At 41.1% G+C, this 23,817-nt stretch overlaps 1 protein-coding gene across 1 annotated transcript in view; it reads right to left on the bottom strand.

Moving 5' to 3' along the window:
* TRUB1 (TruB pseudouridine synthase family member 1) overlaps nucleotides 1-19,908 on the bottom strand; it is a gene marked incomplete at both ends in the record, with an annotated part of 30,401 nt that extends 10,493 nt beyond the window's left edge. Inside the window, 3 exons of the mRNA XM_082002230.1 lie at nucleotides 14,271-14,326; nucleotides 17,881-17,973; nucleotides 19,764-19,908. Of these exons, the coding sequence (XP_081858356.1) occupies nucleotides 14,271-14,326; nucleotides 17,881-17,973; nucleotides 19,764-19,908 (294 nt within the window). The remainder of the gene's footprint in view (nucleotides 1-14,270; nucleotides 14,327-17,880; nucleotides 17,974-19,763) is intronic.
* Nucleotides 19,909-23,817: the final 3,909 nt, after the last annotated feature.

Raw genomic sequence — 23,817 nt, 5'->3', positions numbered from 1 at the left:
AGCATTACAACACTTCTGCCATGAAACGCAGTGATACACAATAGCTTAAAGGTGGAGTTTTGAACATCTGGAATCTGGTAAGGACCTTGTGACCAGCACAAAGAGTGCAAGGCCACCGAGTGACATCTCTGCTTGTCATGGGTTCTCTGAATATTTCTGTTTCAGGGTTTTTCCTTACGCAGTTCTTCTCTAAAGAATTCTTCAGTGTATGTGTTTGTAGCTTGCAAAAAGGAATTAACCTGTTCCCAGGCCAGTAGCTCTTGTCTTATTGCATTTCACCTGATGTCCTTCTCTTCTGCATTTTCACCCTCAGTGCTGCCAGGCTATGGGCATAGAGCAGAAAGTGCTTGAAGCTGACAGAATTCTTCACATGAACAAGCTGCGCCATGTCTTCTCACAAGACTGCCAACACATGAAGACTCACTCTGTAACATGAGTTTGGGTCAAGTCTGGAGCTACCTTGAGATATTGAAATCTGCTGTTTGACCCACTGCCTATCTCATTCCACTTCCCTCAGCCATATCTTAAGCCTAGGGGTCTTCAAAGTAAAGCATTTATACAGCCTGGGAGAGAAAAATTGAGGTGTTCCATACGCCTAATCCCCAGTAAGGTTTCGATGAACATACTCCCAACTAAGGCAATACAAAGTTGAACCAAGTTGTAAAAGGATGTATCTTCTAGGAGTTGGTTGAGTAAATTCTACTGGAACACATCCAAATAGGCATAAGCACTAACATTTTAATCTTTGATGCAATGCATCCTTTTTCATGTACTTGCGAAGTAAAAACAAGCTCAAGTAATAATAATGTAGCCATATAAATCACACCTACAAAATGGGATGTCGTAGTTTAATCCCAGCCAGCAACTAAGCACCACGCAGCCGCTTGCCCACTCCCCCATGGTGAGACGGGGGAGAGAATCAGAAGAGTAAAAGTGGGAAAACTTGTGGGTTCAGATAAAGGCAGTTTAATAAGTAAAGCAAAAGCCGCGCACGCAAGAAAAGTAAAACAAGGAATTCATTCACCACTCCCCATAGGCAGGCAGGTGTTCAGCCATCTCCAGGGAAGCCAGGCTTCAGCATGCGTAACAGTCACTTGGGAAGACAAACACCATAACTGTGAACGTGCGTCCCCCTTCCTTCTTCTTCCCCCAGCTTTATATACTGAGCATGACATCGTATGGTATGGAATGTCCCTTTGCCCAGCCTGGGTCAGCTGTCCTGGCTGTGTCCCCTCCCAGCTTCCCGTGCACCCCAAGCCTGCTTGCTGGCAGCCCAGCACGAGAAGCCGGACAGTCCTTTACTGCTTAGCAACAACTCAAAACATCAGCACGTTATCAACATTTTTTTTCATTCCAAAACATAGTCTCATATTAGCTTCTGTGAAGAAAATTAACTCTATTGCAGCTGAAACCAGGACATGGGACTACTAAGACATGCCTTAGTTTTGTTCTGTGTGACAACCTGACATTTGAATGTATTTCTTCAAGCAACTGCCACGAAATGGAAGCAGCAGGATAGACAGACAAAAGGCAGTAGAGTGCAGACTTTAATATAAAAGTAACTGTATTCTTTGCTTACCACATTAAGGCTATATTTTTCCTAAATACTGCTGATGTCTGAATCCCCTGAAAACTGCAAAATTGGGCAATTAAAAATCAAATTCTTGAAGTTTACACACTTTCGGAATGCATGGAAAAGAACTTAAAGAAAGAATGGATGAAGGCTGTCCACAGCACCTATTTAAGTAAATTTTAAAGTATGTTACCTACCTTTAGGACCATAAAATTGCCCGATTTCCAATCTAGTTCTTAACATTTAAATAGCATAGCTAGAAAGAGACACTATTCAGCAACTATTCTAGAAGTTAATAAAAACATGTGAGCAGATCTTCATAATTCTAGCCCAATGAATGAACTCAGCAGTTCAATAAAACTCTAAATCTGAAAGTTTTGAAACCTCACATACCGTCTTCAGATGTTTCCAAATCAAAGGACTGAAACTACTTCAATTTGAATGACTGTCTTCCTCTTAATTCTGGTTTTGGTTACCTTGCTTCATGTTGTCTGTTACAGTAACGTATTTGACCTCCCAGCAACAGAGAGACAGTATCATCTGTTTACAGGCAAACACAAACTGTATGAACAACACAACCCAAATCTCGATACTTGACTTCCCCTTTAGTTTCTTCAAAAAGGGAAAAAAAGCCATCCAATTTGTAAAAAGAACATCTTTAAAAATTAGTCACAAACCCCCATTCCTTACAGGAGCCTTTAAAGAGTCACAAATGACTCCACAAAGGTGGCTATAACAGGTCAGGAAATTAAGAATCACCATTGGTTTATGATCAGTCTCTGAAGTACCCTTGGGTATCTACAATTATATATCATAATTCTTCCTAGCCTCTTAATAGGGATTACTTCCCCTTCGTTAGTGTGCAGGACCTGGAGCTTGTAGAAAATAACATGACAGTCCAGACTTAATCTATTGTTCCTCTTACTTTGTGTCAAAATTCAGCATTAACTCTCTTTAGACTTAACTCATACTGCCCTCAGAAGCACCCAATGGCTTGCGAGTCATGTAATAATCCTTTGGTGACCTTTTCTCACCGGTGGTGGCAATCATTTATTTCTTCCAGTTTTATAAAATACATCTAGGGGCATTCTTCCTGTACTCTTAAATTACAAATCGCTGCAGGAACACAGACAGCAACTGCTCACAACCACACTGCCTTCAACCCACTCAACCTGAAACAAAAAAAAGCAAGGTAGTAGGTGGTGTAGGCAGTGGAAAAGCCTAGAAAGCGCAGATTGTCACAGGAAGCGTCCTTACACCAGCAGCTCATCAGAGAACACTCTGCCTATCAATAACCCCTACATCCTTGCCCCCGTTCATCTCAAGACTAGGACCCAAACCATTTAAAGATTAAAAGCAGCAGCTCAGCTTCCATATGGGATTCCACAATATGCAAATGCAGCACATGAAAAGCTAAGATCAAGCATTCCCAGTCACAGCTTGCAAGCACTGCAGCATCGTGAAATAATTCCAACTTCTAATAGTCATCTGCATGGTCCCAAAGCAGAGCGTCACAATTGTGCAACAGTACAACAACCCTGAGGGCATACAGACCTTCCCAAAACTATTCTGCATTAGGGAAAGCAGAATACATCTCTCAGCCATCTAGAAAACCATTTTCTTGACATTATGGCAACTGAAACAAAAGGCAGCAAAGTGATCAGAAGCCCCCAAGTATAAGCAACTTTTTCTTTCACACTAAGTGAATGAAACAGCCTTAAGAAGATGCTTTACAGTGGCAAACCACTGCACTCTGCTAGTGATGATGTAACTCTGTCACACACCCTGGGGGACATAGTGGATACAACCTCAACAAGATCAGAAAGACAGGGAAGTGCCCCAGCAGCCACACATTTACTACCATACCCATGACTAGAAAGAAACATGCCATAAAAGCCAGGACTGGAGAAAGAACAGGATTACAGGAACCCCTAAGAAATAAATTACAAACCCTCTAATAAATCTGACAGATCTTGGGAAGAGAAATTTTGTTTTAGAGTCACAACCACAAGGCACAGTCAAAATTCACACAAACAATAAACCATATGATGTTTACAATAAGAGAATAGCTATCATTTTGCTTTTTTATTTCATATCCGATTTCAGAGAAATCCTTATACTAACACAGAAAGGGAAAGTGTACCTATAAAAAGAGAGAGAAAGAGGCAAGACTTTATCAGTATACGTATTTAACTGTGAAAAGAGGAAGAGAAGGAAGCAGAATCCTCTCCTGTTAGAGGGGCTGTACAGCCAGCATAGCTATTAGCTACACAACCCACTCGGGGGGGCTCCTGGAGGCTGAAGCCCCTGGGCTGACTGCCAGGCATGTCTGCCCCACTTACGAGTGCAAATGCCAGACAGACCATGGAACCAAGCTTCTCAGTTTTAACTGTTAATATATCAAAGTTTTATTTGGAAAGAAGCCAGAGACTTGAAATCTTAAATCATAACATGTTTTAAAAGCTTTTTCAAACAGGAGAAGCAACACTTTGGAAGAGCTAGACAGAAACACAAGTAATTATGAAATAAGGTCACTGGTAGCTGTCAGGAAGATTTTAAGATGGCTCCCACTGCAAGAATTTCCCAGGCAAGCAAGCTCTCTAGAAGAGGCAGCTCGTAAGAGTTCATCCAAGGATGACCCATTTTTTAATCACAGCAGCAAATGAACACAGAAGTGTAAAAGGAAAATAAATAAATAAAGGCTACAGTCCCCTATGCAAGAGACTGAAAGCTGGGAAAGAGAAGCCATATTTGATAGAAACAGAAAGTCAATTTATGTAAACTGATGTCTGTACATGGCTGACAAGTTTGAGGAAACATAAAACAAACAAACAGAAAACAAAAAACAAGTGCTCTAGACAACCTGAAGGAAATCGGAGCGAGCACACAGCAGGCAAGCACTGATCAGGATTAGTGCTCCTGTGCCTAAACCCGTTCAGTCTGCACGCTTGGTGCAAGCACTTACATTTTTGTAGACTCAGGCCACCAAGATAATGAAGAGGCCTTAAACTCTCTTTTTTAGTTTGCATGTTTTCAGTAACATTCAGTTTGTGTGTAATGATTTCTAAAGCACAACTAAGGTGCTCTAGATTTAATATTTACATAACTTATATTTGCTCTCTGTAGGTTTCCAGCATGCTAATATTCCACCAGAGAAGTACACGAGGTAGACAAGTAAGTTGGAAAAAACCCAAGGGTTGCCATAGTTTCAATTATTTTCCAAAACAAAGCACTCTCACTAAGCAGATTCCAATATATTAAAAGCAAAGAGCCCTAATCTCTTAAAAGCAGGTTGCACAGAGGCAAAATAAAGGCTGCAGGACGAGGGAGGAGTTCCACATTTTACGATAGAGCAAATGCAAAATTATCAAACACCAAGTATGTCCTCTTAATATACACAAACATTACAACTTCTCTTTTCTACCATTCTTTTTCTTTTAAAAGAAAAAGCTGACTTTGTGCTAAGCCTGCACTATCTTTTATTTACTGCTAGATGCTGTAATTGTACTGTCATTGTTGAAGAACTATCTGATCTTTACTCTTGGACTAACAGGATTTTCTGACCTCTTATGTCAGCTTATTTTAAAAGTTCAAACATATGGGATGACTAGATTTTCAGTATTAAGGACTATAAACACCTGTAACAGGGGAACCCACAGAAGATACTTTACCTGGAGTTCAGAGATGCTTCAAGGTGGTAGCTAAAAACTGTAGCAAGTTTAGATTTTGGCATTAGAGGGAAGGTAGGAAAGGGCACGGGAGAGGAACAATCCAACATTAACAGGAATACTAGGTCACCTGAGATAGCACCACGGCCAGACGTCACTTATAAACACAATACAGGCTCACAGCAACCAAGAGGGGATCCAGGCTAATGTGCAAACGTGGCTGCTTGTAACGCGCAGCCTTTATGCAAACCTTTCTGATACGTGCTCTCTGTGGAAACCTATTGCACTCACCCAAATGTCTCAGGTTGGCTCTTGAATTTCATCTTCAACTTGAATACCTGTTCTTTACCTGTTTCCTTATTCTGTCTTCTAGCACCTACACTGCACATTACAATAAATAAACAAAGACAACTTTCAGCTTCTATCTGAGAAACAGGGTTTCAAGAAAATTCATAATTCTCTGCCCAGAAATGTAAGACAGTCCTTCCAGAGTGGTAAGACTTTATAGGTACATACAAATTCACAGAGAAAATTGAATGCATGAAAGCCTTAAGGTGAATTCAAAGACATTGCTAAGGCCAAGATGCAGTAAATTCTAAAGATGCTAAGAGCATCTCCACATTACTAAAAAGGAACACTAAAGAAAATAATGCAGAATGGCTAATTTAAATCTGTTAGCATTTTTTTTCTGTGATTATTATTTTTATTGGCATGTTGCAGTCTTGATTTTTTAATGAATGCAAGAAAGAACTGTACATATAGCACAAACATATACACAATTATAGAAGAAAGGTCAAGAGGAAAGACGCCAACTCTGACCTCATGAATGGAAGAACATAAAAATCACACTAGAACACACTCTTAAAACATTCTGCATTTTTGAAGGAAAGAGCTTCTGCAGCACAATAGGTGCAGTCTCCTCAAGATTTTCAACAGTTTAAAAAGAAGTGTGAATATTAACAGAGCATGAAGCTGAGCTATTAATAGATTAGGTCTCTGGGGTTAGCATAAAAGAGACTTGAGCAATACACAACATGCTAAGCCAGCTTACTAATAGTACCACTGCAGGACAGCATGTATCTATACCATTTAACAGCTGCTTCTACAACTTTGTTTTAGGGATACTGGGCAGGGCAGGAAAAGAAGAGATATTCAATTCAGCTTCTTCTCTTCCTGTGATGTGTTATGAAGAAAAGCAAGTTATAAATGTATCATATGTTTTGAAGTAACAAGTATTTACAGGTGCCAATAATGTGTAACATGTAAGGGGCATTTTTAAGACCACTTTATCCAGCTAACACTTTAGCCCTTCCTGATTCTGTGCAAGCTTAACATTCTTCTCAGTGCATTTTGTTTTGTACAGACACCACTTCAAGTTTTGCTAACACCTTCACCACATTCTCAAAACACATCAAAACCAATATCATTCATGCATTTTCCCAACCTTAATATAAGCATCTTCCTTGTGACAAAATAAGGAAGATGACTATATTTTCATAAACTGACATTGATTTCTAGTTAATATCTTGAGGCATTCAGGGAACAAGAAATTTGTTGCCAGGAACATAAAATAATACACACAGGATAGAAAACAATGCTAAGTTTGCATAAACAATGATGGGTCTCTGAACCTACCTCCTCTGCTCTGGGAAGAGATCATGGAATGACAAAAGAAAGTTCCGGTTCTGAGAAAGTTTTCTCAGGTGTCAGTAGTAGTTTAAGAAAAACCAAAGCAAACTATTGTAGCAGTACTTGGATATGTCTGTAGTCTGTAACAACTATAAGTAGGACAAATTTTATTAACAGACATGACATCTTTGCACTGTATTGGGCAAACATCCAGGGAAGTATTCCTTGAATGTTTGCACAGTACTGCAACAAATGCCATGTAACAGAAATGTCAAGACTTCTCTGTCCTATACCTATATTTCAGGAATGTAATATCACAGAATCACAGAATCATTAAGGTTGGAAAAGACCTTTAAGATCAAGTCCAACCATCAACCCAACACCACCAAGCCCACTAAACCATATCCTGAAGTGCCACGTGTACGCATTTTTCGAATATTTCCACTGATAGTGACTCCACCACCTCCCTGGGAAGCCTGTTCCAATGCCTGACCACTCTCTCAATAAAGAAGTTTTTCCCAATATCTAGCTCAAACCTCCCCGGCGCAACTTGAGGCCATTTCCTCTCGTTCTGTCACCAGTTACTTGGGAGACCAACACCCACCTTGCCACAAGCCTCTTTCAGGTAGTTGTGTAGGGAGCAATGAGGTCTTCCCTCAGCCTCCTCTTCTCCACACTGAACAACCCCAGTTCCCTCAGCTGCTCCTCATAAGACTTGTGCTCCAGACCCCTCACCAGCTTTGCTGCCCGTCTTTGGACACGCTCCAGCACCTCAATGTCCTTCTTGTAGTGAGGGGCCCAAAACTGAACACAGGATTCAAGGTGTGGCCTCACCAGTGCCGAGTACAGGGGCACAATCACTTCCCTGCTCCTGCTGGCCACACTATTGCCGATACAGGCCAGGATGCTGTTGGCCACCTTGGCCACCTGGGCACACTGCTGGCTCATATTCAGCCGGTTGTCAGCCAGCACCCCCAGGTCCCTCCTTTCCGCCGGGCAGCTCTCCAGCCACTCCTCCCCAAGCCTGTAGCGTTGCATGGGGTTGTTGTGACCCAAGTGCAGGACACGGCACTTGGCCTTGTTAAACCTCACACAGCTGACCTCAGCCCATCGATCCAGCCTGTCCAGATCCCTCTGCAGAGCCTTCCTGCCCTCCAGCGGATCAACACTCCCACCCAACTTGGTGTCGTCTGCAAATTTACTGCAGGAGCACTCGATCCCCTCATCCAGATCGTCGATGAAGATATTGAACAAGACTGGCCCCAGAACCGAGCCCTGGGGAACACCGCTTGTGACCGGCCGCCAAGTGGATTTAACTCCATTCACCACGACTCTCAGGGCTCGGCCGTCCAGCCAGTTCTTTAACCAGCAAACAGTACACTTGTCTAAGCCACAAGCCACCAGTTTCTCTAGGAGAATGCTGTGCAAGACTGTGACAAAGGCTTTACTAAAGTCCAGGTAGACAACATCCACAGCCTTTCTCTCATCCACTAGGTGGGTCACCTGGTCATAGAAGGAAATATACCTCATCTAATGCATATGATGAATATACTTCATCTAATGCACAAACTAGTAATTAAATGGGTGAAATTAAACAACCGTTACAGGTCAGAATTCACCTAGCCAGTCTACAAGGGCTGGAAGACATCCATCCGCCCATGGGTTAACATGTCTCATGAAACAATCACTCCCTCTCTGACTTGTCAGCCCTGTTCCTCCAGGGAAACCCATAAAACACCTTTCAAAACAAGCCTGGGAAATAAAATTCATAACTCCACCGGGTTCAGAAAAAAAAACATGGGCTCAACAGAGATACTGGATTTAGGGCACGCTATATGTTACCTCACACTAACCCCTTCACATGCCAACAATGTATAATCTCCTAGGGGAAAGAGAGCCTGGTAGACAACCTTATCATCTCTCTCTTCTCCTACCTCCCTTGTAAGTAAACAGTAATTTCTTTGGGCCTGAACAGAGGCAAAGTAATGACATTTTGTGTAGCTACAATCCATTTTGCTTAAATGAGCAGGTCACATACTGCACTCTTTTTTGTTACCTCTCCCATCTCAGTACAAATAGAAACTCAGTCAGCCCCTTGGTTATTGTGGATGGGATAACATAAACAAAGAGGTGTGAAAATGTAAAAGGGCATGAACCACAGAGTGAAAAATGAGAAAGTGTTGAAGATGAAAAATTTCCTAAGCAAAGAGCTAAAGAGCAAACAAACCACTTTTACTTGGATTCCTCTAAGACAAACAGTTGGATATGATAATACTGCAATTTGGAAGCAAAAGCCCAACTAAAACCAGATGAACACAAGCAAGATGGGATCTAAAGAATCACCAAGAAAGCAATAACAGCCCCCCTCACCTGGAGACTGGAACAAAACCTTGCTCCCCCACATAGGAGATTAATAAAATACAGTAAGAAAACAATTTAAGCAGGTAATGAGATTTAACCCATTTGTGTGGAACAGTCTTGGAGTCTTACCTATAACTAACTGCTTGCCCACCCAGAATTGTTGGTATACCACACTCACAAGCATTAACTATTTTTTCTTTCAGAAATGGTCTAAAAGATACCTACTTCACTAAACTCTAACAAATCTGAAATACACTTAAGTTTTAAAATCCATGGCTTCTATTTTAGACCTGAGAAGGGGCTTGCGTATCCCAATGCCTAGTTTTCTGTACTATATCAATTAGTCTAATAAAAAGTATTACCACTACCCACAAATCTTGCCCTTCTAAGATGTTAAAAATATCAGAACATGAAAAAGAAAACAGAACACATCACAAGCACTGTATGAATAGTAGTTTTGCTTTTACCAGCTCCAAAAGAAATCAAGATGAAGCAAAGAGCTCAGCTGGTGATACTGTAAAAACGTTTTTAAGATTAAAAGTAAGTGCACACACCACCAAGAGGATGCTTCAAAAGGAAAGTCAATTCCATTTTCTTGCACTTGTAACAAATACATGAACTGGAGCACAAACTGCTTTTGAAATACATTTACAAAAAAAAAAACAACACAGTGAAGGTCTTTAAAAAGAAAATCAGGATTTCCAAAGAAATAACACTTTGCCATCATGATGTGCATGCTAATGTGCAAACACACAAATGTTGGCAGAAGAATACAGGTCTCAGAGATGCCGTGTTCTTATAAGCCTCCTGAAAATAGACAGATAGAGGAAATAAATCTATTACAGCTTCCACTAAGAAAGAAGCTCCAAAGGGAGCCCTAGTGTATAACTGGATACCAAAGAGTCCACATGGGCCTTTGATGTCTAACGAGCTGTAAACAAATGAAGTCACAAGAAAAGGCTTCATTAGTTCTGCTCCTTATAGAACTACTAGATGTGCTTTTTAATGCATTGTTAAGCCATTTAACTGATCACCAAAAGCTAAAGACTTAGTTTAAAAAAAAAAAAATGAATTAATGGAGAAAGCTGGCAAGCTTTATCTTTGAGAAGTTAAGGGATACAAATTAAAGCATAATTTTTAGGACAGTAAGATAATCACAGGAGGTAAAGAAACAACCTTCTTTATGGACACTTTGTTCTGCAGCAGCTGGTGCGAGAGAAATTCTCTTACATGATTTGAACCAATTCCTGCTCAGGCAAGCCCTCTCTCATATGATGCAAGCGTGACCGTCAAGTTTTGAGACCTCATCACTGAGCTAGCACTCATTTTTCATCCAGGATTCATAAGAATTCAAATTTTAACAATTGTAATACATCGAAGTTGTCATGTATCAGGTCACTGATGCATCTTCACTCTGCCCATAATTCTTTTTCCTCTTTCCAGTCCTTGTGATCATCTGGAATTTGGGTTTTCCTCCATCCAGTGGAGGATTTTTTTTTTTTTTTTGGATAGTGTTTCATTCTGGAGAAGCCACAACTTTGGAGATTAAATCTTCTATTTCAACTAGTCCCTGCCCAAGCTTGTGCAACAAGCACAAAGTACTCAAGCAATTCCCCTCATGTCACTGAGCACTTGGGGTTTCAGATTGTAGGTGGACCATGACAAGAATTTCCATCCTCAGATAAAAGCAATATGCTTATGCTTTCTGCTCCTCAAGAAGCAGTGATTTCAAGCAGTTTGATGGATGGCCAAGTTCTGGCTTCATTCATAGTATGATTCAAAGTCTCTTAGGGTGAACCCAGATGTTATCTCACTGAAAAATACACAAATTAAGCACAGAACTGAAGCCTGAAAATTTCAATTAACCTGTTTTATCTCACCTAAAAATAAAGTCTGTATGTGTTGGAAGACATCTCCTCCCAATGGAAAGTATTAGAAGAATAATACAGAATTTCATTGCTTATTGCTCTATCCTTTTTTCTTCTCTGATGAGACCCTGATCATTTCCCTCATTGCTTCCATGTAACAGCACAGCCTGGTAGACGAAAGGTTTTAAAACAGGATTACTTCTTTGGAAACTGTGCTGCTAGCTAGGGTTCTAACCCATTTTCCCCTGCAAAAAATCACTTCTATGTTGTGTTTGAGACAGACTAGTCAGTCAGCCGTAAGACTGAGTCTTTCAGAAACAATTTACCATGACAAAAAATTGGTCCACCCCCATGATATTCATTTTACTGGTGAAGCAGGAAGTATCTTCTCATTCTACTATTTTTATTTTGTAAACACGATAAACAATTTCTCTCAAAATAATACAGTGCAAAAAGTCCAAGCAAGACCAAGTCCAAGTCCCAGAACGCAAGAAGGAAAAGTGATTCTCCTATGGAACATGTATTAAATGCTCAGTATTCAAATTCCAGATCCAAGAGGATTCAGATTCTCCCCCTCACTTGGAATATCTGAAACAGAATTAAGCAAACAAACAAAATCTAAGTCAGCTGGCACGTATTTTCATTTCTGGATAAATGCTAAGAATTCAATGAGAGATCTGGAACGCTAAGCAGGTATTGCCCTTGGCTGCACATTTCTATTTGTTTTGAGATAATTCGTAAGGAGGTCAAACCAATGGAGAATTAGATTTACACCGAAAGAGTAACACTCCTTGTATAATGTGTGCAAGTTGCAAATCAAGTGATAATGTTCAGAGCTGCCACACAGAGTCAGGAAAGTTTCACACAATCTTTGGGAAAAAATCAGAAGTAGTCCAATCTCTGGCAGAGCCACCATATGGAGTTTACTGCAGTAACATACGTTTTGGCCACTCGGCATAGCTCTGCTGCCAGCAATGATAGACTGAACTATTTCTTTACAAGATATACTCCTACAACCAAACAGTAATTCCTAACCAGAGAGGCTCAGGCAGTTCATCTGAACCTTTATAGTAATAAAAGGAACAAAAGAAAAACATCATACTTCAACAAACATTTTAGCATCCACAATGGTAAAAAAGGATGAAATAAGAGTATAAACTCTTAGCACATGGCATGGGATGCAAAAAAATGTTCAAACTTATTTAGACAGTCATGGATTTAGCTGTATCGGATCTCTCACTACATTATGAGCCTGTGTTGTCAGTGTGGTCAAAAAACTAAATAGGTAGATATCTGTGGAAGATCCTTCAACTTCCTTAGGCTTCTCAAGTTATTGTGTCCCTAATTTATTGAAGTATAAATAGAAAATAGGAACACAGAGACAAGACAAGCTCCAAATGAAGGCTCATGACCGCCATGCCACCTGGCATGGATGTTAGGTACCTCACACTTTTCACCACATCAGAACAAACATTTGCACTGGAAGAGCTGATCTACTGTAAGGATCTAACTTTGCTTGCCTTACTGAATCATGTGCCCACAGCTTATACCAATCTAAGGCCAGGTGAGAGCTGATGGATCTAGCCAGGGTAGCTTACCAGACTGCCTCCACTGCCCTTTTCTCCTCTGTTTTCCCCTCCCTTGTCCCTCAGCTCAAGAAGGCTTATAGCTAACTCTACCTGGGCACATTTGGCTAGGTAACACTCCTACTGGCTACAGAACTTCACAGCGAAGCCGACAAGGAGCTTGCACATACTCTCTTCTTCCAAAAAGGCTGAAACTACTTCATCCATCACAGCTATTTCCACTGTAAACAGCAGCTTAAAAAAATACTTCATTTGCTTTATGTGTTTTTAAATCAACAACTTTCACACATTTAGCTATGATGACTTAATTTAGCTGAAGTATCTCAATGACACTTTTTAAAGTTAAAAGTTCTTGCTAAATGCTTACACATCCACAGTAAATTCAGCTCCAGCTACTTACTGCATGTTTCAAAATGCCGACATCTCTGAAATCTGGTCCTATAAACCAAATGCAAACTCTCAACATTCAGTGCAGAGTCTGACACTGACTACAGTAATCTGCAACAGATCGAACTCTGCAACTACATCTTTTTATCCTGGTTGTATTCTTGTCTGTCAAATTGTCTTCCTTTGAGTTGAACTGAAGATGGTCAATGAAATTCTACCTCAAGTTATCAGTTCAGTATCTGTGAAGACCTTAAGTGTACAGACCAGAAGAGAATGGGAAAAATAGCAGAATAAAATGCCTTAGAAAGACTATCAATTTGCTGAGTCCACTGTTGACTTTCCCTGAGTATAAGATGAAATCTGGAAGGCTTAATTGGTTTCTGCATCTGTCATTCTTTCCTAAACTTCACAGTTAAAAATAATGGCTAAACCCACAGAATTTTACTTGCAAAGAAGGAAACAACACTGGTAGATTATTCTTGGGAGTTCATGCACTTGTGTATCTAAGTCCTACAATCTGGAGTGCACTCACCAAAGACATAGTACAACTAATCAAAAGCAGCAATGAACAAGATTGGAGCCTTGACAAATAGCAATCTGGATTATCTCATGCAGCCACAGGGCTTTTGTTCCCTTTGACTTCTTACATGTGCCTATCCATGTGTTTGTAAAGCACCCATCTACAAGAGCTGCAATCTGGAATGATAACTACTATCACGAATGCAAAACACTCTTAATTCCAAAAGGTGCCTCTTAAGGCCCATGGTATTTAAGAGAGAAAAGAAACAAAGACCATCTGTTACTGCAAGCTAAATAACAATTATGTTATCTACACATAAGGAAAATGACAAAACACTGAACCTTCATATACCATTGCATCCCTCAATCATCATTTACATTGCCATCTTAATTACATTTTTTCTTTTTTTTTTTTGTTGAAAGCACTAAATTTTTACAGGAAGATTTCTGCAATGAGTAATTTGGTCTTTATTAACATTTTCTAGAAAAAACAAGACAAACAGAGGTTTTAACCATTCTGGACATAAAAGTATTGATATAAAATTTCTGACTAAATGCAAAAAGTAACTGATTTAAACTAAATACACAGGATGGCTGAGATATTTGTATGTTGATGCAGTTCTTCACTGGAAGAAAAAACAAAAAACCCCACTAACACAAGTCATTTAGCACTCCTTACCTTGGAACCTGCCAACATAGTTCTCAGCATTTTTGTTCCTTTTCCAATACCAACCACTGCAAAGACAGAAGGGGAAATGCCACTTCAAAAACAGCTCTGCAGTTCTCTTATTCAACACCATTCACTACTAAATATTACGCTAGTCAGAAATAAAACCTTTCATGCTCTGTTAGCATATAAAGACAGTCAACACTTATGAGAAAGTATCCCTGATCTTCAAACAACATGCAGCTGGTGAAGGGAAAAAAAAAAAAGTCTAAAGCAGAAAATGAGCTTCACCTATTTTTAAAATACTTCAACTCAACCCCTAGATTTATTTATCTTTTAATCACCAAAGACATGGATAGTGCAATTAACACCATCTCTGGTTTGATGAAGGCTATGGCTCACAAATAATCAATCTAGCCTTCACTAATAGTAACTAAATAGCCCTTTTAAAGTTTGATAGTGAGCAAGAGTAATACAGCCAAGATAGCATAATGAAATTGTTTATCAGGCTTACAGCAAGAAAATAAACCAATCAAAAGGTCCAACTGACACTGTCAAAAATCTTTTATAATCAAACCTTCCTATTATTGTGTATGTACAGGCTACTGTCTTTTCAATCTTAAACCAGTATTCTGCAAAACAGCAACCAGTCAGCTTTTCATAAAAGACACAGAAAAAGAGCGTGCTCTTATATTTTACTTCAAAGCTTTTTAAAACAAGGTGGTTTCCTTGAATATGCTTTCCTGTTGATTTTCTCCACATACGGCAATCCAAAGAAACAAAGAAAATTTTAGAAGGCAAGTAGTTTTGTGTGCAACTCATGGAATAAGTAACAGCTTGTGTCCTTGATTTTAGTAAAACTACAGGAGTTAACGGAGCTTTCAGGAAATCAGCTTTGTGTTAACCAGGAGCCAGCAGCAAAAGCATCAAACTGACAATGAATTTTTTTTTTTTTAAAACAAATACTTGTGTCTAATGCTTCTCAAACCTTTACACTCTGACACTCAGATTACTTCCTATTCTCAATTACTTCTCCTCTTGTTCCTGAGGGTTTTTTTGTCACACATGCCCTTGTGCTTGTGCTTTTGCGTACCTTCAGTTCAGCCTGTTGCTGTTATACTTGCCAGATAGAAAAGAGCTGCAACAAGGCTGAGAAAAGGAGATAAGCACATAGATAAAACTTTATAACCAAGCACTTTTCTTGCAACATGACATCACTGATGCTTCAACATAACTGCTGAGCTGAAATTTGCTGAAGAGTGTCCACAGATTCAATGGAACAATTTTAAAGAGATATTGAATGCTTTTGAGAACAAGACACTAACAATCTTCCCCATTAATCATCAGCTTGTGTAGCATGCATATTATTGAAAGGCAACATAAACTAAACTGACCAAGACTACACAGAGTGTAACAAGGTTTAACTTAATTTTTAACCTTGATATTTTTTCATCTTTTATTCTACTATGGAAGCATAATTCATAACTGCTATACAGAAACAAGCCAAATATTTACAATTCCCATTCTAACAGCAAGAAACATGAAACTGGAATCACAGCCCTAGGCTGATATTAAAAGAAGAAATTCACTAAGACTTGACCTACAGTTCCTTGCTTCTTCTATCTAAAATATGAGACCTAAAGTTGAGAAACAGAAGTAGAGTCCTAGCTCCCACCACCTTCCAAATGCAACGGTAGCCACAGATGGGGACAGACAAAAGATTTTTCCTCTCAGGCAGCAGGCACTCCAAGCTCTTTCCAGTGCGGGGCCATTACATGCCACCTGGTCTCTAAGGTGCCTTTCACTTACATGCCATAGATCAAGGATCTCTGTCTCCAGGGTCCTTCCTCATCTACATTTGGTGACAGCAGAAAAAGAAATACAAAAGTATATTTTCTGATTAAAAGCACTGCCCAGTTATTTGCAGTACACTTGGCACACTAAGGAAGACCCTGTATCAACTAATTCCCGTGAACAAAGTCATAGATATGCAGTACGTAAAATTTGGGAAACAGCAGTACAGATCAAGAAAGAAAGGTTAGAGGTTTCAAAAGATAAATACTTCTCTTATGCTACTATCCAAACGGAAAGAAAGCTTCCTGCCCCACCACCCTGTAACAAAAAGCAGCACATGTTTTCTGAATAACTTGTTTCTGTTGTGTCCTCCCCTCTCTCCTCATTCATACCTGAACCCACAAGAAATCTGGACACATTCCTTTTCCCACTCCTCTCCAGTTCTATTCCTTCCAAACTAGCTACCATTGATTCTTCTCTGTGTGTTTTGTATGGCAGTGGAATGAAAGATCCTGTGCCTTTTTTTAATCGATCCACAGCATATTAAGGTGATGCACTTCTCTGTCTTTACCAAGCACATCAAGCCCAAGTACTTTTTGCCATGCCACAGGAGCAGGCTTTGGAGACTGCTGGATGTCAGAGAATAGTAGGATAAGCAATTAAGAAGCATGAGTGATTTTTCTTTTCCTATAGATCAATGCTGTTGACTTGCCACAATGAGCAGTAGCATGCTCAGAGGGAACATCTGTGTAAAAGGAAAATGTCCGCTTCAGCAATACATACAGTATTCTCCGGTGAGAGGCCACACAGTACAGGAAATTGGAACAAAACGAGTTTATTTCCAGCCCAAGAATGTTACATTTTGCAATGTTCACAGGTGACAGAGAAAAACAATTACCAGCCTATAGGCCTCCACTAGCAAGAGTCTCAGCAAACATCCCCCTGAAGCACAGCTCTCCCTGAGAAGTCATTACATCCAAGCTCAGTGGATTTACTTCCAATGTATACTCACAGTTGCACCTGCTGATGTTCAATACCAAAAAAGTACTGCTCTTTTATTTCTTCTAGCCAAGTAGAGCTACAAGGCTACGATTTAAGCAAGGTGCAGTTTGCACATTCCTCATCAACAGAACTATTAGCGACAATGTATAATATGGGAATAAGCCAGCCCAATGGTCACACCCACAGCTGAGTTTTCAACACCAGCTACTGACACATCCTGTACCTTAATAAAACAAAGGAATTTGATAAATGGATTGCTATCAAAATTAAAAGACAAAATCTCTTTGATGTTTCTTCTTTATGAAGCAAGACAGGACAGGAAGCAAAAGCTGTTTCTGTGCTGAACCTCAAAAAAAGCAGTAGCTGAATTGCTCATATACATCTTTTATTTGGCAAGTATTACAACCCAAAAGGCTCCCTCAAAATCCCAGAAAAGCATTCGTTTAAGAACAAATACTGTAGAAAATTATGATGATTATAAATCCCCATCTTAAGCAAAAAAGCCATCAATTTCTGAGGTAATTTAGAACTCATTACAGAAGAGTCTGTATTTTCATGTTTTCATGTAATAACTGACAAGTTTTTTTAGGGGGTGGGGGGGGGGCAGGAAATATACCCTTCTGTTAAAAAACACATCCTATGCATGTAAAAGTACATGCAGAGGAAATTTAACACAGACCGCTCTTCCACAGTAACCTGTCCTTCCTGCAAAACCACAAAGCCTGCCATGTATATCCCAGATTGTTCCTCTACCTCCAATTTCATGTAGGCATGAAAATGTTTCCTAAAATAATCTTTTGATGACTGTATTTATATTTTTCATTACCCAGAACTCCTGCCGCTGCACTGTCCAAAGTTCCACCATGTCCAATTTTCAAAACCTGGTTTCTTTTGTTCCCATTTGTTTGCACACCAGCTTCTGCAAATAGAAATTGAAAGAAAGTTATAGGATAATCTTAGAATATAGGAAAAATGGCACACATTTCCAAACTGCTAAAGGGGATAAAAATAAATTATTTAAACTATGAATTAGTAGTACAGAAATTGTTGTACTGAATAAAACCAATGATTCATCTAGATCTACTCCCAACCTCAAACAATTTGCGAGTTATTTTCACTTAGATTCTAATCAAGTCTTATGTACCGTAATAAACAGATGTTCAGAAAATACTACTAGAAAATGTGGTGGGACAGTTCACCTGTGAATTTTCATCAACAAAGCGTGCAAGAACTAGCAGCAGAGTCCCTGAAATCATCTACTATACACAAATTTTACGCTACATAATATGAGCAATTCTTGTATTTAATTCCATGTAGTGGGTCATGTTCATTCACACATTCAGAGCCCTATGGAAACTCTGCAATGAACTGAACTTGCTCACTTTGAAGTTGTCAGAGCATCTCAACCAACCACACCTCCTATGCAGCTGATGACTCCAGGAATTTTGCAGAATCCCATACCCCTTGTTTATTAGTATTAAGTATCACAAATGCTCTAAGCTCCCTTACCTATTCCTTCATTACACCTTTCACATCAGGGAATGAGACACAATCTGGCTAAATCTTTTCCATACAAAGCTGAATTGAAGTCCGTGCCTAGACTACAGTTCACTACTTCATTTTTCAGCCAGAAAAAGCACTCCAGTGCTTATTACTCCAGTGCAGCACACCAGTCTGAAAGTATGTTCTCACTTCGTAAGCAACTGCCCAAAAGCCCAGATTAGATGATCTAGTCCCCATATCCATTATAAAGAGAATCTAGACCATAGACCCTCACACCTTTGCAATGATCACACTTTTTTCCCCAATATTGACACACAGGCTTCCCTGTATTCAGAAAAAGAAGTTTCTGCAGACTGTGCCCAGGACTTTCAAACTCCTGGAAATGTTGTGGTTTTCACTCATTTGGTCATTTTATTGTTTTTTAATGGCAGAGGAACTGAAGCAGAGCATCCTGCTATAGCTGTGCTGCAGTGGTGCTGCTGATACCCATTCTGGCATCTGGGTGCATGCTGTCCCTGCGACCGCGCTTGACAGCTCTCCAAGCAAACTGGGATCTCCTGCACTGTGCACTGCAGGACTGGAGCTTTATGCTGGGGGCAAATCTCATCCCCATTCAAAACAAAGGCTCATGTCATGTTGTACCTTTGGCAATAACAAATGCCTGCCCCAAATAAGCAAGTGGTGAATACAGCCTTACAGCTCACCATGCAGCGTGACTAACACACTGAGTCTTGCATGGACCCAGCAGCTCCACACAGCAAGCCAGAACGTATCCAGGAATGGCTCCGTTCCCCAACCTGGGCCACACCATGGCTGTGAACTACCACCCAAAAAAAAAAAAAAAAAAAAACCAAAATCAAAATAGTTTTCTGAATGAAAGGGAGGGCACAGTGGCTTGACAGTGGTTTTGGTTCTGACATCCTAATGAACACACATACTACCACACAACGCCCATATCACAGCCGTGCCAGGTAGGGCATCCCCGGCCGAAATACTTGAGGGCTAAAGGTGTGTTTGCTTCAGGCCGGCCTGCTCCTGCCCTGGGACCGCGGGCAGGGCCTACACGCACGCCCGTCACGATTTCCTCGCTTTACCAGCAAACCCCTTCCTCGGCGCTCCAGGCCCAACTTGGGAAGCCCACACTTGCCTTGCCTTGCCTTGCCTTGCCTCGCCTCGCCTCCCCCGGCCCGCAGCCTGGCCGCCTACCTGCCAGCAGCCTCTCCTTCAGGAGGTTGAGCACGCCGGCCGAGGTAGGCCCCTTGGGCTTGTACACCGCGAACAGCCCGCTCAGAGAGAAGAGCTTATCAGCGGACTTGCCGAGCACGACGCCCCCCGCCTCCCTGGCAGCCATGCTCCCGGCAGGCCCCGCCGGCCAGGGCAGCCGGTCCGCCGCGACCGCCCTCCTTCCGCCCCTCCCGGGGGCCGCTGGGAAATGTAGTCCGCCGGCGGGGCGGCTGCGGCGGGGCGGCCGTGAGGGGTGACCGCCGAGCGGCCAGGCGAGTACGCCCAACCCGTCCCGGCAGTCAGCGGCACGGCCGCGTCGGTGGGACCGGCTGACCGGTGGGATGTCCCGCGTGGGACGCCTCCCGCTGGGAGTCCTTTAGTGCAAATGAAGTGGCTTTAGGAAGCTCCCGACAGAGGGGCTTACTGCCGGCGTTGCTAGGGAAGTTCGCCAACCGGTGCGTGCCCCCTCACGTTAGTTTTTGTACCTTTCTTGCCCAACTCGAAAGAATTATGTTCTGCTGACCAGTTGCTGAGTCCGTTAATCTTCCTGCCTTCGTATGTGTCACGTGTGAGAGCACGGGGAAGGCAGGCTTTCCTCTGGACTGAAGTACAGCCTGCGGGTTGTCCTCTTCAGGCATGATTTGTAGAGACTCACTTCTCTGACAACACTCCCAAGGTGTTTATGAAAGCTGTGCTTGAGCATGGTACCGAGAGCTTGGATGTTGCATTCATGCATTTCATTTATTCATTTGTAACTGCCTGCAGATGAAACCATGAAGAGACACTGTTAGGGCGAAATAAACACATCGTCAGCGAAGGGCTATGCATGTTGCCAGTCCCCAGAGCTCTAGAGAAGCAAACTTTCCCGCTGAAGTCAACGGCTTGCTCTGCATGGAGCAGGATCAAGGTCCGTGTGTGGTTTACCAGCCCCTACCACTGGAGCTGCGGCTCGCTCCGTGCCTGCTCGCGCCTTCCACAGCATCTACACGGGCCCCAGGGCTTCCAGCTGCAGGCTGCCACCACCGCATCCATGGGATGGGTCATGGCTTCCTGCCACCAGCAATGCCGACCAGCCTCCCCTGCACGTCTCCTGTGCATATTGTTAATTAGGCACCTTATTTGCTTAGATCTCATCTACATAGCTGTAATCTGGCTATGGAAATATTTGCTGTTACCATATGCTACGAGGGTGGATTCCTCGGTGAGTGGTACAGGTGTGTTTGCAGGACATGGAAGCGAGGTGTCGGAGTCCTTCTCCAGAAGGTAAAATGGCAAAGCCGCGCTTGGGTTAAAGGTCAGCAAGAAAATTGCTACAGATTTACATGGAGTTAAAATTTAAGCAGAGTTGTGGCAAGCATGTTGTGAACCACGATGGAGTTTTTGTTGCAGACATGGTTTCGCCAGGCTAACAGTTTGAAAACTATTCTGACCAGTTCCCTGCTAAAAAGAGCCTAAACACAGATTGCTCTGTAAGCAGGCTCAAGCAAAACTGTTTAAGCATTACCATTAAGAAATGGTGTTTAAACTTCCAAGCAAGGAGACTGCAGCCCCTGAAATCCAAACCTGTCACGCCATCATGGCCAGCAGTATCATTGGGTCAGCTCTGAAAACTTCACAAAGGGTCAGAGGGAGATTACGCAGAAATGAGAACTCCACCATTGGCATAAAGATGTCCTTAACGCAAAGAGCACCTCAGCTTTCCACTAATGCAGCAGCAGACGGGGCCTGTGAAAAAAACTCCCTCTACTGCTTTCTGAGGACTAATCTAAGCAGAGAATTGTCTAAAATTCTAACCTGACACAGGCACAGGGCATGAGCTGAAGGTCAGTGTCTGAACCCCAGTATTGTTTCCACAAATTGCAAAAAGCTTTTTTCTTTTTTTTTTTTTCTTTTTTTTTGAGGACAGGGTTTCAGGTGTCTAAAGAAACTTCCCCAAACTCTCATTTTTAGTATTGAGCAGGAAGTTCTTGCAAGTCTCCCAAACTTCTGCATCAGCAATTAACACACAACACTTTGTGATAACAAATATATTATTGTAATATATATTATTAATATTGTAATAAAAATAACAATATTGCAGCAGATGGAGTCTTTGAAGGCTTAGAAAGGTTTGCTTTGGCTTTCAGTGGGCATTGGATAAGGGCCTGAAATAAGAATTGTGAAAAGCTGTTAATGACTGTCAGTATTATTATATTAGTTAGCTGGAAGTATAAGTGTACATAATTCACACATGGCTCTCTTCATGGGGCAAGGTTATTCAGCGTTCAAAATGGTGGGAACGATGTACCAAACTGTTCACCTTAAGGGCTTTATTTCAGATTTACCTCATGTTGCTTGTGATTAAAAGTCATTACCATCTGCTCAGTAGCCTGTTTGAAATGAGAAATTTATCTCCAACGATTCCTAGCCAAGCCAGGATCCACAACAACCAAAAGCATGATTAGAGTTACTGACTTTATTTGCAACCATAATAAGGGGACTTAGTAAATGACTGAAAGGATGATGCTGCTTTATGCATGGGACATGGCAGGTCTAGTAGAGGCAGGCCAAATCCTCCCCTCAGGTCACTGCAACTGCACAGAGTAGTGCCTCTAGGATCTGGTGCAATTATGCTCTATAGAGAAGAGATAATGGGTAGTAGCTGTTGTACGTGCAAACAGCAGATGCGTGCTGTTGCAAAAGAGGAGAAATGTGTTACTTGCTTGTGCAGAACAGAGATGCAATGTTTCCTTCTACCTTCTCCAGAGAGACACTCACTTTGTGTGCTTTCAGACTGGCTTTTTCTGAGGTAATGCTCATAGACCACAATGCAGATAAAAATGATGCTGCATTACAGCTTTTAAAGCAGATTCACTAGTAACAAGCCATTTCTGTATTTGTCTTCACTTCATCATTCCAGCTTTATCATCTGTGTCCAAATCAGAGCAAATACTTGCAAGGAGGTCAATCATGGCTTGTGTTCTTCCCGTAAAAACAAAGAGTTGCAGCTGTTTGAAAGTTTAGGTCCTAGACATGTAAACTGCTCCCTTGTCAGCCAGTGGAATTCTGTCTGTAACAGGCACTATCAAAGCCTGAAATACATAGAATTTTTTTCCTCTAACTGTTCCATCTGTTGGAATAATAAGGCACAGATAAATAACTCTTCAACGTGTTAGTTCATTTGGTCCCATTCAGATGGGCACGAAGCACATAATTCATTGGGTTTGAGCAGTTCTTCTGAACACGAGTAGGTTCTTCAGTATCTTGTTCAACTGCACCAATTCTGAAAAAAAGAATGTCAATTATTGCAGACAAGGGAAATACATAACTACCCATGGCATACACTAATCATAGGTTTGGCAATTTTTGCTAGTCATTCTGCCCATGAGAAAAGGTTCCTAAACTGCAAATATTTCATGAACAGATTTTTGCGTATTGTTCAGAACAAGATCGGTAATTAAGGTTTACACCAATTTAGATTTTAAATCTAGGTTTTTGTTTATTTAGGAATGGTTTATTTCCACCTTTATTCTGGCTTCTCTGGTATTAGAGGGATTATTTTTAATTGAGAATACTGTAGACAAGAAGAGGTTTTGGTTAGCTGATTTCATGCAGATTTATAGTGTCTATTTGAGTTGAACTGGACAGAATATAGTAGGATCCAAATGTTTTTAGCTGTTCCTTCTTTATGTGAAATGCAGTTCTGGCAGTTAGCTAAAAAACAGAACACAAAATTTTCCTGACCACTGGTAGGTCACAAATGGTGTACAGCTACAGAGAAATTCGGTACAGGTATAATTTCAATTGCTCCTTATGGACCCTTTCTAAACATATGGCATTAGTAAGTGAAGATGGATCTACTATGGACTGGGAAGTTACTTTTAATGTCTGATATATGCCCAGGTGTGTCTGTAATGACACAGGAGTAATCATGGTCTGGAATCAGAAGATTCAGTGATGCTGAGGGTAAGAAAAACAAAATGCATTTTGCAGGTCTTTGATTTTACTGCTAATAAAAGTCTCAGTGGGGTTCTTAGTTCTTGTTTAAATTTGCACA

The sequence above is a fragment of the Phaethon aethereus genome (genome assembly GCF_964289735.1).
Source record: "Phaethon aethereus genome assembly, chromosome: 7".
NCBI lineage: Eukaryota > Metazoa > Chordata > Aves > Phaethontiformes > Phaethontidae > Phaethon > Phaethon aethereus.
Note: the sequence above shows the minus strand (reverse complement) of the source record. Positions and strands in the feature narration are given on the sequence as shown.